The sequence below is a fragment of the Triticum aestivum genome, chromosome 3B (assembly GCF_018294505.1).
Source record: "Triticum aestivum cultivar Chinese Spring chromosome 3B, IWGSC CS RefSeq v2.1, whole genome shotgun sequence".
NCBI lineage: Eukaryota > Viridiplantae > Streptophyta > Magnoliopsida > Poales > Poaceae > Triticum > Triticum aestivum.
Window position 1 is genome coordinate 545,938,523 of NC_057801.1, and position 15,127 is coordinate 545,953,649.

A 15,127-nucleotide genomic window follows, 5' to 3' on the forward strand; every position below is an offset into this window, starting at 1 on the left:
GTTGGTGAAGATGTTGATGGAGATTGACCCCCTCCCGATGTGAGGATCGTTGGAGGGATGTTGATGGAGAACAGCTCTGCCGAAGCTCTAAATTGGTCCAAGGTTCCGCCTCATGGCGGCGGAGTTTCGTCCCATGAGCTTCCTTATGATTTTTTCCAGGGTAAAAGCCTTCATATAGCAGAAGATGGGTACCGGAGGGCCACCAGGGGGCCCATGAGACAGGGGGCGCGCCTAGTAGGGGTGGGCGCGCCCCCACCCTCCTGGCCAGGGTGTGGGCCCCCTCTTGTGCTTTCTTCGCTCAATAATTCTTATTAAATCGAAAAATAACTTTCATGGAGTTGCGGGACTTTTGTTGCTGTGCAGAATAGGTTTCCAATATTTGCTCCTTTTCCAGCCAGAATCCCAGCTGCCGTCATTCCCCCTCTTCATAGTAAAGCTTGTAAAATAAGAGAGAATAGCCATAAGTATTGTGATATAACGTGTAATAACATCCCATAATGCAATAAATATTGATATAAATCATGATGCAAAATGGACGTATCAACTCCCCCAAGCTTAGACCTCGCTTCTCCTCAAGCGGAAGCCGAAACCGGAAAATATGTCCACATGTTTAGAGATAGAGGTGTCGATAAAAATAAAATACGGATGGGCATCATGATCATTCTTATAACAGCAACATAAATAGATCTTATCATATGATTTCTTATGCTCAAGTAAAAATCTTTTCACAATGTCAAGTATGGAACATAAACTTCATTGGGAACTAACAAACTATAATCTCAGTCATTGAAGCAATTGCAATTTATCATAACGTCAGAAAGAGTCAAGAATAGAGCTTTTTAGCAAGTCAACATACTCAACTATTATATAGTCTTCTACAATTGCTAACACTCACGCAATACTTATGGTTATGAAGTTTTAATCGGACACTAAAAAAGATAGGGGCTTATAATGTTGCCTCCCAACGTTTTACCTCAAGGGTAATGTCAACAATAATAGTTCATGCTAACGAACATCCAATTGGATATATGTATCAGGATCTTTCCAACACAAGGTGCTTGCCAGAGGATAAAATGAAAAAGGGAAAGGTGAAGATCACCTTGGCTCTTGCATAAAGTAAAATACATAAAGTAGAAGATAGGCCCTTCGTAGAGGGAAGCAGAGGTTGTCATGCGCTTTTAGGGTTGGATACACAAAATCTTAATACCAAATAACGTCACTTTATATTGCCACTTGTATATGGACCTTTATTATGAAGTACGTCACTTTTATTGCTTCCATAACAAGATCGTATAAAGCTTATTTTCTCCGCACTAATAAGTCATGCATATTTAGAGAGCAATTTTTATTGCCTGCAGCGATGACAACTTACTTGAAGGATCTTACTCAATCCATAGGTAGATATGGTGGACTCTCATGGCAAAACTGGGTTTAAGAATATTTGGAAGCACAAGTAGTATCTCTACTTGGTGCTAGGAATTTTTGGCTAGCATGAGGGGGAAAGGCAAGCTCAACATGTTAAGAAGATCCATGACAATATACTTTAACTGAGATGCGAGAAAACATAAACCATTATGTTGTCTTCCTTGTCCAACGTCAACTCTTTAGCATGTCATACTTTAATGAGTGCTCACAATCATAAAAGATGTCCAAGATAGTGTATTTATATGTGAAAACCTCTCTTTCCTTATTACTTCCTATTAATTGCAACGATGACCAAAACTACGTTTGTCAACTCTCAACAACTTTTATGCCTCATACTTTCTCTGTGTAAAGTCATTACTATCCACAAGATTAATATGAACTCTTTTATTCTTTCTATTTTTTGTCAAGATCATAGCAAAATAGCAAAGCCCCTGACTCAACACTAATTTAAACATAAAAGAACGCTAGCCAACTCTGCCTCACAGAGCTCCCCCGATTTGGTGCTTTCGCTACCGTTGGATCGCGGTAAAATTCCCACCTGGCTCTTCTCGGCCGTTAGATATTCACCATATGTTTCACCTTATTATTTCTTTCACGTGAGTATGACCGGTGGGCCAATTTGTTGGTGGGGTCGTATTGTGTTGGCTGGGTGTGGAGTGGACGGGTGTGATTGGTTTCTCCTCGCACAGAGCCCATTGGGCAACCGTGCGAACCCTAGCCCCAATCCACAGTCCCCACGCCCCTCACTCCTCCCTCCCTCGTCCGCCGCCGCGCTCCCTCCCTCCTCCCTCCTCTTCCTCCTCCTCCCTCGTCTCCACGGCCTCTGCCCTAGGAGCCCCACTGCCGACTGCTACTCCACCACCACGCCCCTTCCTCCTCCTCGCCTTCCCATCGCTCGTGCACAGGTCGCCGCTGTGGCAGATCAGGGACAGTGCTGGGTCGTCAAGATGGGGTGGTTACAAAGGCTTCCCAGCCCAACGGCGCCGTCATGGGAGGAGGCTCACCATCGAAGAGTAGCCGCAGGTGCACAACATCCAAAGAGGTGCAGCCGGGAAGAGGTGAGGATAAGTCGCTTGATTGACAAGAGCAGAGCAGCGGATTGGATCGAGGGGGCCTGCATGTCCACGCCGCCTAGAGTCACCCTGACTGCCGTCTCAAGCCGCAACCGCGAGTCAACTGCACCGCTGCCGCCAGGAATCCCGTCCCCAGCAAGGTTACTTCCTCTGAATCCCTTCTCTACCTGATCCTCCTGCCCTGCTTATTACATGTGTGATGTGTGCGTGCTTGCTGCTGTCGTGCTGCGTTCGTACGTTCTTGCTTGCTGTGTGCGTGCGTTCTTGCTTGCTGTGTGCGTGCTTGCTGGCTTGCTGTTGGGTGCTTTGTTGCTGGGTGTTGATCCGCTGATGGCCTGATGCCGGTGCTTTGCTGTATATATATTTGTATAATGCTTGTATCATGGTTTATTGTAAACTGCTTGTTGTGGCTGACCTGTTGATGTTGCTGCTTTGCTGGCCAGGGAAGTTCAATGACATAAAGACACAGGAGATATTCAGTTATGTTGATTGGGGAAATTAATGATCATTCAGTCAACAAATGGGGCAGTATTCTGATCTTATTTCATCTCATGCATTGATTATTTATTGTCTTCTTTGCATACATATTTTATTAGTTATTCATATATACTTGTTAACTCCGCCTATGTCTTCTAGGCATAGCCGGTCCCAAGCCCTGGTAAAGGAGGAGGGTTGTGATAGGCTTGGCGAGCCAACGTAAAAACTAGCCAGTCCCATAGGTATGAAACCCATTTGAGCGAGAATAGTACTAGGATGGGTGACCTCCTAGGAAGTCCTCGTGAAAGGGTTTCATATCTAAGGGTTGTGATAGGCTTGGCGAGCCAACGTAAAAATTAGCCAGTCTTTTGGGTATGAAATCCATTTGGGCGAGAGTAGTACTAGGATGGGTGACCTCCTGGGAAGTCCTCGTGAAAGGGTTTCATATCTAGCCTACCCCAACTTGTTTGGGATAAAAGGCTTCGTAAAGTAAAGTATTCATATATACTTGTTGTATCTTTGTACTGCTGTTTTTACAAATTGCCGTATCCTATGTGCTTGTTTCCATATCGTCGTATCTGTGTTGTTATATGGTGCTTCATAGCAAAAACTTATACTTACTAAAGAAAGTGTTCCTTTTCTTGGTCCCATTGCTCCATAAGCATGATCACGTTTCTACTAATTGATTATACATATGATCTTTCTTTTGATTATTTTGTGATACTTCTGATTGACACTATGAGGTGCTTCCTTGTCATGCAGATTCATCCTTTACTTAAATACTGATGATGATATGGTTGTAAATTAGTCTGGTATGTGCCAATAGTTGTCTTCCCCAGAAGATTTTTTTTGTCAGAATAGCTTACCTAAAGAGTTGGTTTGCCTAGATGCATCATTTACTTATACACTGATGATATTGCTATAGCTAAACAAATGGGTGAAAAACCACATCAACCCAGCTATAAGAATGCAATCTTATGATTCATGCTCACCTATGGTTGGTTGCTATATTGTACATTCTTTTGACGAAACTATATTGTACATTTAATAACCTGACTTCTTCCATGAGATAGCACTACTTAGAGGTTTAACTGAGTGAGATTGGGTTTAGGGACAAGAAGAGGAACCATGGGCGGGTGCTCTTGCGACTCTCGGCTGGTTCCAAGATTGTGCTTGATCGATTTATCTGTCTGTGCAGGGATGGCAAGGCAGCTTGAAGGTGGTCACGGCCATCTCGCAGAGATGGTGCAAGCTGTCAAGAATCACGGTGCTGGGGCACTGCACTTCACCGCCGGGTGCAAGATGGTGGAAGTGTGCGAGTACCTGTTGAGGATGTCCAGGTGGACGTGGATGTCGTTGACCAAGCAGGTGTGTCTCTGCAAATTAATGTTGGTGTTTTTTGCTCTTTTCAGATTTTAAGCTTGGTGTATAAACATACATGTCATTCACTGTATGTAACTTTCAGTGCAAGATTAAAATAGGGGATACATCATTATGGAAGGTATATGATTGAATAGCAAATTGGATGGATTTACTGTCATATCATTTATTTGTGACTGCATGATCTGAATTGCGCATCTCTGAAAATATGTTAGGCTCTTGCCCTTGGAAGATTAGACTGCCCACTATACACATGCTTCAACTGAAAAACTGATTTTTTTAGAACAGCAGCCAATAGTATCAGCAGAACCACCCATCCATGGCACAACAGAACAGTAGCACAAGCAGCAGCACAACACCAGTAGCTCAAGCGGGAGCAGCTAGCACACGCACGAGAGTGGAAGAGGAGCTCATCGAGGCGGCTTCCGGTGATGAGGCAGATCCAGGTCGGCGGCCGGCCGGCTTTTGAGAGGAGGGAGAGGCGGGTCGTTGTCGAGGAGCGCGGCATCGAGAGGAAGAGAGAGTGCATCGGCGTCCTGCCTGAATGATCGTGCTTACCACCAAATTTTCAATGACCTTCATTAGTCAATTTCTTCACAGAATGGCGTACTATACGTTTTCTTGTGTTTAATCGGCATGCTCGCATTAGTGGACTCACTATAAACACGTACGCGGGCATGGCGTATGGGGTGGCGGCCAGGACTTTGGCCATCGGCACGAACTCTGATGTTTTGTGGTCTGATTTCAGCTTGATTTTGTTTTGTTTCACTTGCTATCTGCAGCCTCTTAGACTCTAGGTAGAAAGTGTTTAAAAGAGTTGACTTGTTAGTTTCCTAAAAATTTCTTCCATGAAATAATATGATTACGATCTTTAGGGTTGTTTTGCTGTCCCAAAGGCACACGGGAGTCTGCGGGAAAAAAACTGGCGACGTTTTCTCTTGGATATTCAGAAAATGGAGACACTCGGCGATCTGGCTCTGCTGCAGGTATGCCTTTTGTGCCCCTCTATTTACTTACTATGAGCATGGTTTAGTTTAGAGAGAACTACAGTGCTTTGAGGCTACTGTATGTGTTGTGTTCCCTATTGTTCATGGAAGTTGTTTTTTTGGGCATTATTCTACAAGGACCGTGTGTAACTACTTAGAAGCATGAAATAGCTATGTAGCCATCTGCCCAGCCAAGTACAAGGTAAAGTTCCTTCCTGTAATAGTAGCCTTACCTATTAAGGTAATGGCTTTCATTCTTCGGGATATAGGTGTTTCATGGTATGGTACAAAGTACTGATTGTGCAGGATGGTTGCAACATCTGAGCAAATAGTTGGTTTGAACATTTTGTAGTTGTGATTTGCACTAGGAGTTGCTGGCCTTTTTCGTATCAGCTTCGTCGTCGCCATACTTTTTTGGTAGATATTTAAACATAGCTCAGTACGTATCACGCTCGCAAAGGGAGAGACAAAGCATAGTTAGAGTCGCACAAGCTACTTGCTTCTTTCCTGAACAATTAGATTCTGATATTAATGCAATGCCGATTCCTACTTTCAGGTTTATTAGTTGGTTTTTTATATTGGCTTTAGGACGGCCAGTGTATTTTGGTTAATATATAATGTGCTGCCATTTGTTAACTTAAATATATTTTCATGCATTTTCTTTCGAAATCTTGCAAAACCATAACAAAAATTTCAGGAGTTATGAACAATTAGAAATACATTATACTGAAGGTTGAGTAAAATATGTCTTTTGGATTGAGCAAATATATAGCTGCAGAAATTTTGCAAATCAACACATAACAAGAATCTAAGGCTCTCTAGACTCCTTTTCCTTGCTAAATATGCACGCTTTCCATGGATTTTTTTTCAATATATTTAGCTTACCTAAAGAGTTGGTTTGCCCAGATGCATCATTTACTTATACACTGATGATATTGCTGTAGCTAAACAAATGGGTGAAAAACCACATCAACCCAGCTATAAGAATGCAATCTTATGATTCATGCTCACCTATGGTTGGTTGCTATATTGTACATTCTTTTGACGATACTATATTGTACATTTAATAACCTCACTTCTTCCATGAGAGAGCACTACTTAGAGGTTTAACTGAGTGAGATTGGGTTTAGGGACAAGAAGAGGAACCATGGGCGGGTGCTCTTGCGACTCTTGGCTGGTTCCAAGATTGTGCTTGATCGGTTTATCTGTCTGTGCAGGGATGGCAAGGCAGCTTGAAGGTGGTCACGACCATCTCGCAGAGATGGTGCAAGCTGCCAAGAATCAGGGTGCTAGGGCACTGCACTTCACCGCCGGGTGCAAGATGGTGGAAGTGTGTGAGTACCTGTTGAGGATTTCCAGGTGGACGTGGATGTCGTTGACCAAGCAGGTGTGTCTCTGCAAATTAATGTTGGTGTTTTTTGCTCTTTTCAGATTTTAAGCTTGGTGTATAAACATACATGTCACTCACTGTATGTAACTTTCAGTGCAAGATTAAAATAGGGGATACATCATTATGGAAGGTATATGATTGAATAGCAAATTGGATGGATTTACTGTCATATCATTTATTTGTGACTGCATGATCTGAATTGCGCATCTCTGAAAATATGTTAGGCTCTTGCCCTTGGAAGATTAGACTGATGTGGTGTTGATTTGTAAATAAATGGCATGCTTACCATTTTGATTTAGGTGTGTAGGCAGAAGCGAAAAAAGATCATAATCTCAGGTTTAGGCATGCACATGGCCACTGATCACAAATAAATAGGAACAAATGCAGTATTGTGATTTTGAGCAAGAGAAATAGAAGTACAGTTTATTGTTCATATTTTGAGCCACACTTGAACCTTGTCCTAATAACTAGGACTGTTGTGATGTTGCCCTATTATAAGTGCCTTGCTTAAACGTTTGGTTAAGTCGAGTGTATAGCGAAGAGAAGGCTAGCTGAACCATGCTAAATATGGAAAGAGGCGGGAGCTATACACATGATCAGTTGTTCATCATTTCAAAAAGGAGGACAGACCCAGTGCATAGAAGCTCCCACACAAGGTGGGGTCTGGGGAGGGATTATAGGAACCTAGTCTTACCCCTGCAAAGTGCAATGTAGAGAGGCTGGTTCGAACCCAGGACCTCTTGGCACAAGTGGGGAGGACTTCACCACTGCGCCAGGCCTGCCCTCAGTTGTTCATCATTTCAAGTTTGACTTATTATTAGTTTATTACCTGCTTCTATGCGGTGAACAAATGAGTAAGCAGTTTTAGTTGATACATTGCCCTGACATCCAATTCAAACTATATTTTCTGCCTAAACTGTTGCATACCTATGAGATCATGGGATAACTTAGACACGAGCCGGTGTCCAGTGCGCAGTTGGGTGCATTATTTGGTGACATCCAGTGCTAACTGATTAATGCCGAGTAATCAAATATATTCCATGAAGTGCTTCTTGGTATTTTACAACCGTTTACTCTGAATTCTGGTCTTCATGCCTTCAGACAATTTTCAGGTTGCTTTTCCATGATTTCAAATAACTTATACTGCGCTCGGGGCGTATCTAGATCTAGCACAGAAGAGATGTGTTTCTTGAAGACCCGAAAAATGATAATACTAACAGGATTGTTTTTAATAATGCCAGTACTGCTCCATAAAATAAACATAGAACTACAAAGCTCATGTTCACTCCTTCCAAAAAATTCGTAACAGTTAATTCTGCTGTAGTTGTAGATGTACATCCTTTATTCTTGCAACAGTTAATTCTAAGGCCATTCATATCGTTGCAGATTTTGCCTATTCTCTAAGATGGATGATGATTAGCGGTGCAACCAAAAATTCAGAGCTGGGCTTTACACACTTCAGTGGGTAAGTGAAGTTCCAGTTTTTCTTTTGTACCCTATTACTGCTTGGTTGTACAGAGAGCAGTGAGTTTATATTAGCTAAATGTTAGACTGGAATGCAGGAGTAGCATGACAACACCAAGGTAGAGACCTGAAGAGAAGAAGGGAATGGACCAAGGAAACTAGAACCGTGTTGTCATGATGTGGGTCGTGTCGTCTTCGTCCATCTCCATGGAGGCATATATACATAGGTTAGTCATAGGAAAGGAGACCGTCTCCATGGAACTCTGACTGATGTGTAATGTCCTCATAGGACTGGACCGTTTACAGAGGGAGTACTTGAAAATAGATTCTTTATATATTGTTTGGTTCCATCAGCCGCATAACCTAAATTAGCAATTTGGTATCTAAACAGTGTAGTGTAACCATTGTGCTTGCTGCAGTCTTACTTTAGTGTTGAAATGTTTTTGTTGGCTTGTTCTGTACTACGAAATAGTTTTGTTTTCCTAGCCATTGTTTTCTAAATCCTATCATCATATTACCTGATATGGCCTTTGAAGTTTCTGTTTATAACGAGCTTTGCACCGGTCAACTTGAGTATGGTATGGTTTATTCTTTTCTGTTGCGGCTATTCGAGAGAAATTTAGAGCTCCACAACCTTCTGAAGACTTAGCAGAGATGAAACAATCAATCAGTTGAGATGCATCACATGATCTTTTCTTTTGACATTTATGGGTATTGAACCCATAGATCAGCTTATCAATGGAACTGTTATCGGGTTGAGAAGGTGTCACAAAAACTAAAGAGCAGTTTTAACATGGCCCCTGATTAACTCTTACCTTCTTACCTATTATGTGAAGGGGGTAAGAGGGACCTTGTTAAAATTAGCGAAAACTCAAAAATAGGGCGATTAGCTAAGGAAAGAAGCTAAGAAGCATCAGGAAGGACTTTTAGGATGGTACCGTGGTAAAATGCATCCTAGGATATGTACTTTAAGAATTATGTTGTGTTCTTCTCCTTTTTTGTTTACCTTAGCCACATAGGTTAGCCTCAATTTATTATTATCCTTCTGTTTATAGTAGATGCTTCCATCAGAACTGGTATCCACAGGGTCAGTTCGAGATCCCCTCATGCTCAACCATCGCACTGACCTACGACACCATCGATTCTCAATGAAAACAATGTCAGCTTATAAATAACCATTGGAATAACTGCAGAAATTTACTTCCATATGAGTGCATCCCTAAATAGAAAGGATCGCATCACAAGATCTATAATGCCTAGAAAATGAGACAAAATGGGTGGGAATCGCCACAAAAAAGAGGGGAGATGCAAGATCGAGATAAATGGAAAGTAAATCCATGCATGCAGACAAATCCGAAATCAAAAGAGCTAAGAAATGGCACCGGTCGGCTGATGAGGAAACGAAAGGAAGGGGATAGATAGTCTCCGCTGGATCCGCCCCTGCTGTTTCATATTCAGCTCCTCATGGGCCACATGCATTGCTCTACGTGGGCTGGGCTAAATAACATATGGGCTATCCTAATACCTCCTGATCCCTATATCTCCATATATGCACAACAAAGACATGTTTTTTTCTTAGGTTTCTTATCTTTTTCCCTCTTTTTTTGCAGGAAAAAGATGCACGGCCAGGTTTCTCATCATGATAACCTTGTTTCAAACTTGCTAAAAAAATACAACCATGCCAACTTTACTCTCTCATCATAGTGGCCATATTTTCAAACTGAACATATTCATATTATGCAAAGTTTCCCCTTTCCCAGACTATCATTTAACAACATAATAAACATGTTTAAAAAATAGCATGATTTAGTTGAAGGTTCTTGCAGCATGAAACTATTTTCATCGACATCATGTCTTCAGCAGGTCTCTGCGCCACTTGGCGCAACGGGGCAACTAGTCTTTATTATAGATAACTCATGGACTCGATTACATAAAGAGATCACAAAGCAAAACTCAAAACTAATTGATATCAAAACTTCAATCTACTAGATCAAGATACTACTAAAAGGGATCGAACTAAGTAAAGCGGTAAAGATAGGAGTGTGATGGTGATACGATAGCGGGGCACCTCCCCCAAGCTTGGCAGTTGCCAAGGGGAGTGCCCATACCCATGTAATTATGTTCTCGAAGGTGATGGAGGTGGTGATGATGATGGTGGATAGTCGCACATCGAGCGTAAAAGCTCCTCCAACTTGCGGATAATCCCTTGAGTCCGACGATATGATCCTCCAACAAAATATTCTCCTGTGTGAGATACTTATTCTGTATGCGAGCTAACTCAATCATCTTGAAAGCTTCAATCTCAGTTGGAGTAAAGAGGTTAGGTAAGGGTTGAGGGATGTCTTCTTCTTCCACCGTCGGAGCTTGAACCTCCATGGCCTTCTTGATCCGTTCATCCTTGTTGATCTCTTCCGGTTCTTCTCTTTTCAGCTCTATCTTCAATAGCGAAGCATCCTTGTCTTCATTGTTGAAGGAGGGCGGCATCATGGTGCTCTAGATCTGTAACAGAGAAACGGCTCGAAACGAAAACAGAGGATATTTGCGTGATACGCTGGTCAAAGCCTTCGGGATAGTATATTATGAATTTTTACCGACCAAAATACGCAACGTGCAAGAAAACGGAGTCCCGGAGGCACACGAGGTGGCCATGAGACAGGGGGGCACACCCAGGAAGGGTGGGCGCGCCCTCCACCCTCGTGGAGGCCTCGTGTCCTTCTCGGACTACTTCTTTCTTCCCAAAATTCTTAAATATTCCAAAACGGATAAAAATTGCCATTAGAATTGTTTTGGAGTCGGTTTACTTACCGTACCACATACCTATTCCTTTTCGGAGTCTGAAACGTTCTGGAAAGTTTCCCTTATGTATTCCTCCGGGGTTACGGTTTCAATAATATTAGTTTCAATATTGATAGGATTACCTGAGATATAATGCTTAATTCTTTGACCGTTCACCACCCTCGGAATTGTGCTTTCAAAGTTGTTAATTTTTATGGCACCGGAACGATAGACCTCCTCGATAACGTAATGACCTTCCCACTTAGAGAGAAGTTTTCCTGCAAAAAATCTTAAACGAGAGTTGAATAGTAACACATAATCACCTACGTTAAACTCACACTTTTGTATCCTTTTGTCGTGCCAGCATTTGACTTTTTCTTTGAATAGCTTGGCATTCTCATAGGCTTGGGTTCTCCATTTATCAAGTGAGCTAATGTCAAATAACCTCTTCTCACCGGCAAGTTTGAAGTCATAGTTGAGCTCTTTAATAGCCCAATATGCTTTATGTTCAAGTTCAAGAGGTAATTGACATGCTTTTCCATAAACCATCTTATAAGGAGACATACCCATAGGATTTTTATATGCAGTTCTATAGGCCCATAATGCATCGTCAAGTTTTTTGGACCAGTTCTTTTTAGATCTATTGACAGTCTTTTGCAAAATTAATTTGAGCTCTCTATTTCTCAACTCTACTTGACCACTAGACTGCGGGTGATAAGGAGATGTGATTCTACGGTTAACATCATACTTAGCAAGCATCTTACGGAAAGCACCATGAATAAAATGTGAACCACCATCAGTCATAAGATATCTAGGGACTCCAAGCCTTGGAAAAATAACTTCTTTAAGCATTTTAATGGAAGTGTTATGATCATCACTACTAGTTGGAATAGCTTCTACCCACTTAGTAACGTAATCAACAGCAACCAAAATATGTGTATAACCATTAGAGGCAGGAAAAGGTCACATATAATCAAAGCCCCAAACATCAAACGGTTCAATAACAAGAGAATAATTCATGGCATTTCTTGACGTCTACTAATATTACAAATTCTTTGACATTCATCACAAGATAAGACAAACTTACGAGCATCTCTGATGAGAGTTGGCCAATAAAACCGGATTGCAATACCTTATGTACAGTTCTGTCTCCAGCATGGTGTCTTCCATATGGTTCGGAGTGACCCTTGTGTAGGATCTGTTCCTGTTCATGCTCAGGTACACAACGTCTAATAACACCATCTACTCCTTTATATAAGTGTGGGTCATCCTAGAAGTAATGTCTTAAATCATAAAAGAATTTTTTCTTTTGCTGATATGTGAAACTAGGTGGTATAAATTTAGCAACAATGTAATTAGCATAATCAGCATACCAAGGAGCGGTACAAGAAGCATTAATGACCGCCAATTGTTCATCAGGAAAGTTATCATCAATAGGTAGTGGGTCATCAAGAACATTTTCTAACCTAGACAAGTTGTCTGCAACGGGGTTCTCAGCTCCCTTTCTATCAATAATATGCAAATCAAATTCTTGAAGCAAGAGAACCCATCTAATGAGTCTAGGCTTAGCATCTTTCTTTTCCATAAGATATTTAATAGCAACATGATCAGTGTGAATATTAACTTTGGAATCAACAATATAAGGTCTAAACTTATCACAAGCAAACACAACTACTAAGAATTCTTTTTTAGTAGTAGCATAATTTCTCTGGGCAGTATCAAGTGTCTTACTAGCATACTGAATAACATTCAATTTCTTATCAACTCTTTGCCCTAGAACAACACCTACAGCATAATCACTAGCATCACACATAATTTCAAAAGGTAAATTCCAATCAGGTGGCTGAACAATAGGTGCAGTAATCAAAGCTTTCTTAAGTATTTCAAATGCTTCTACACAATCATCATCAAAGACAAAAGGAATATCTTTTTGCAATAAATTAGTCAGAGGCCTAGAGATTATAGAAAAGTCCTTAATGAACCTCCTATAAAAACCGGCATGACCAAGGAAACTTCTTATACCTTTTATGTCCTTGGGACATGGCATCTTTTCAATAGCATCAACTTTAGCTTTATCAACTTCAATACCTCTCTCGGAAATCTTATGCCCCAAGACAATGCCTTCATTAACCGTAAAGTGGCACTTTTCCCAATTCAACACGAGACTAGTGTCTTCACATCTCTGCAAAACTCGATCAAGGTTGCTCAAGCAATCATCAAAAAAGGATCCATAAATGGAGAAATCATCCATGAATACCTCACAAATCTTTTCACAAAAGTCAGAGAATATAGCCATCATGCATTTTTGAAAGGTAGCAGGTGCATTACATAAACCAAAAGGCATACGTCTATAAGAAAAAGTACCGAAAGGGCAAGTAAAAATAGTTTTTGATTGATCCTTCACTGACATAGGTATTTGAGAGAACCCAGAATAACCATCTAGAAAGTAGAAATGTGTGTGTTTGGATAGTCTTTCTAGCATTTGATCAATAAAAGGTAAAGGGTAATGATCTTTCTTAGTAGCTTTATTTAATTTACGGAAATCAATTACCATCCTATAACCTGTAATAATTCTTTGCGGGATCCATTCATCTTTATCATTAGGAACGACAGTAATACCTCCCTTTTTAGGAACACAATGGACAGGGCTTACCCAATCACTATCAACAACGGGTAAATTATACCTGCCTCAAGGAGCTTTAGTATCTCCTTTCTTACCACTTCTTTCATCTTAGGATTCAATCATCGTTGAGGATCTCTAACTGGTTTGGCATCGTCCTCCAAATTAATTTTGTGGTGGCATAACGTGGGACTAATGCCCTTGAGATCATCCAGAGTATATCCAATAGCAGCACGGTGCTTCTTCAGAGTTTTCAATAATCTTTCTTCTTCTTGCTCTGAAAGGTTAGCACTAATAATAACATGATATATTTTCTTTCCATCGAGATAAGCATACTTAAGATTATCAGGTAATGGTTTGAGTTCAAACACGGGATCACCCTTGGGTGGAGGGGGATCCCCTAGAATTTCAACGGGTAGGTTGTGCTTCAGAATAAGTTCCCGTTCAAGGAACACTTCATCTATTTCCCTTCTTTCCTTCATAAACATATCATTTTCAAGGTCTAGCAAATATTGTTCTAACGGATCAGTAGGAGGCACGACAATAGAAGCAAGACCAATAATTTCATCCTTACTAGGCAATTCTTTATCACATGGTTGTCTACGAAATTTAGCAAAATTAAACTCATGTTTCATATCCCCTAAGCCAATTTCAACAATATCCTTTTTGCAATCAATCCTAGCATTAACAGTATTCAAGAAGGGTCTACCAAAAATAATGGGACAAAAGTCATCTTGTGGGGAACAAAGAACAAGAAAATCAGCAGGATATTTAACTTTCCCACACAAGACTTCAACATCTCTAACACTCCCAACTGGTTTAATGGTGTCCCTATTAGCAAGCTTAATGGTAACATCAATATCTTCTATTTCAGCGGGTGCAATATCATGCATAATTTCTTTATATAAGTCATAAGGTATTACACTAGCACTAGCACCCATATCACATAAGCCATGATAACAATGATCTCCTATTTTAACAGAAATAACAGGCATGCCTACAACAGGTCTATGTGTCTTAGCATCTGGTTTAACAATATTAGCAGTCTCACCACAGAAATAAATAACATGCCCATCTGAATTATCATCCAAGAGATCTTTAACCATAGCAATACTAGGTTCAACTTTGATTTTCTCAGGAGGTGTATATGTTCTAGTATTACTCTTACGAACAACAGTTGAAGCTTTAGCACGATCCTTTATCCTAACAGCAAAAGGTGGTTTCTCAATATAAGTAGGAACAGTAGGATCATTATAAGTATTAGTCTTTTCTTCAACTGTAATAGGTGCAACTACTTTTAGTTCAATGGAAGGATTATATTTAAACCACTTCTCCTTAGGGAGATCAACGTGAGTAGCAAAAGATTCATAGAAAGAAGCTACTATCTCAGAGTCAAGTCCATATTTAGCGCTAAATCCATGAAAAGCATCGGTATCCATAAAAGATTTAACACAATCAAACTTAGGTGTCATACCTGACTCCTTACCATCATCGGAACCCCAATCTTCAGAGTTGCGTTTAATTCTTTCCAATAAGT

General features: G+C 40.8%; 1 protein-coding gene across 22 annotated transcripts; it reads left to right on the forward strand.

Annotated features, from left to right (window-relative positions):
* The first annotated feature begins 2,113 nt into the window (after positions 1-2,113).
* On the forward strand, positions 2,114-8,633 carry LOC123070819 (uncharacterized). 22 transcript variants are annotated; one of them, XR_006433946.1, is made up of 9 exons: positions 2,115-2,638; positions 2,942-3,787; positions 4,174-4,343; positions 5,231-5,341; positions 5,480-5,543; positions 6,559-6,675; positions 6,773-7,387; positions 8,118-8,196; positions 8,282-8,633. XR_006433946.1 is itself a non-coding variant. In XM_044494182.1 (9 exons), exons 3-8 carry the CDS (start codon positions 4,176-4,178, stop codon positions 8,133-8,135), a joined length of 513 nt encoding a protein of 170 aa, XP_044350117.1. In that variant the 5' UTR covers positions 2,116-2,638; positions 2,942-3,787; positions 4,174-4,175; the 3' UTR covers positions 8,136-8,196; positions 8,294-8,633. The 22 variants fall into 22 exon arrangements, 13 of the variants coding, with proteins under 13 accessions (XP_044350117.1, XP_044350114.1, XP_044350108.1 ...); XM_044494182.1 differs by having other exon boundaries at positions 2,116-2,638; positions 5,252-5,341; positions 5,513-5,543; ... (1 more) ...; positions 6,826-6,861; positions 8,294-8,633; XM_044494179.1 differs by having other exon boundaries at positions 2,118-2,638; positions 5,513-5,543; positions 6,559-6,728; positions 6,826-6,861; positions 8,294-8,633.
* Positions 8,634-15,127: the final 6,494 nt, after the last annotated feature.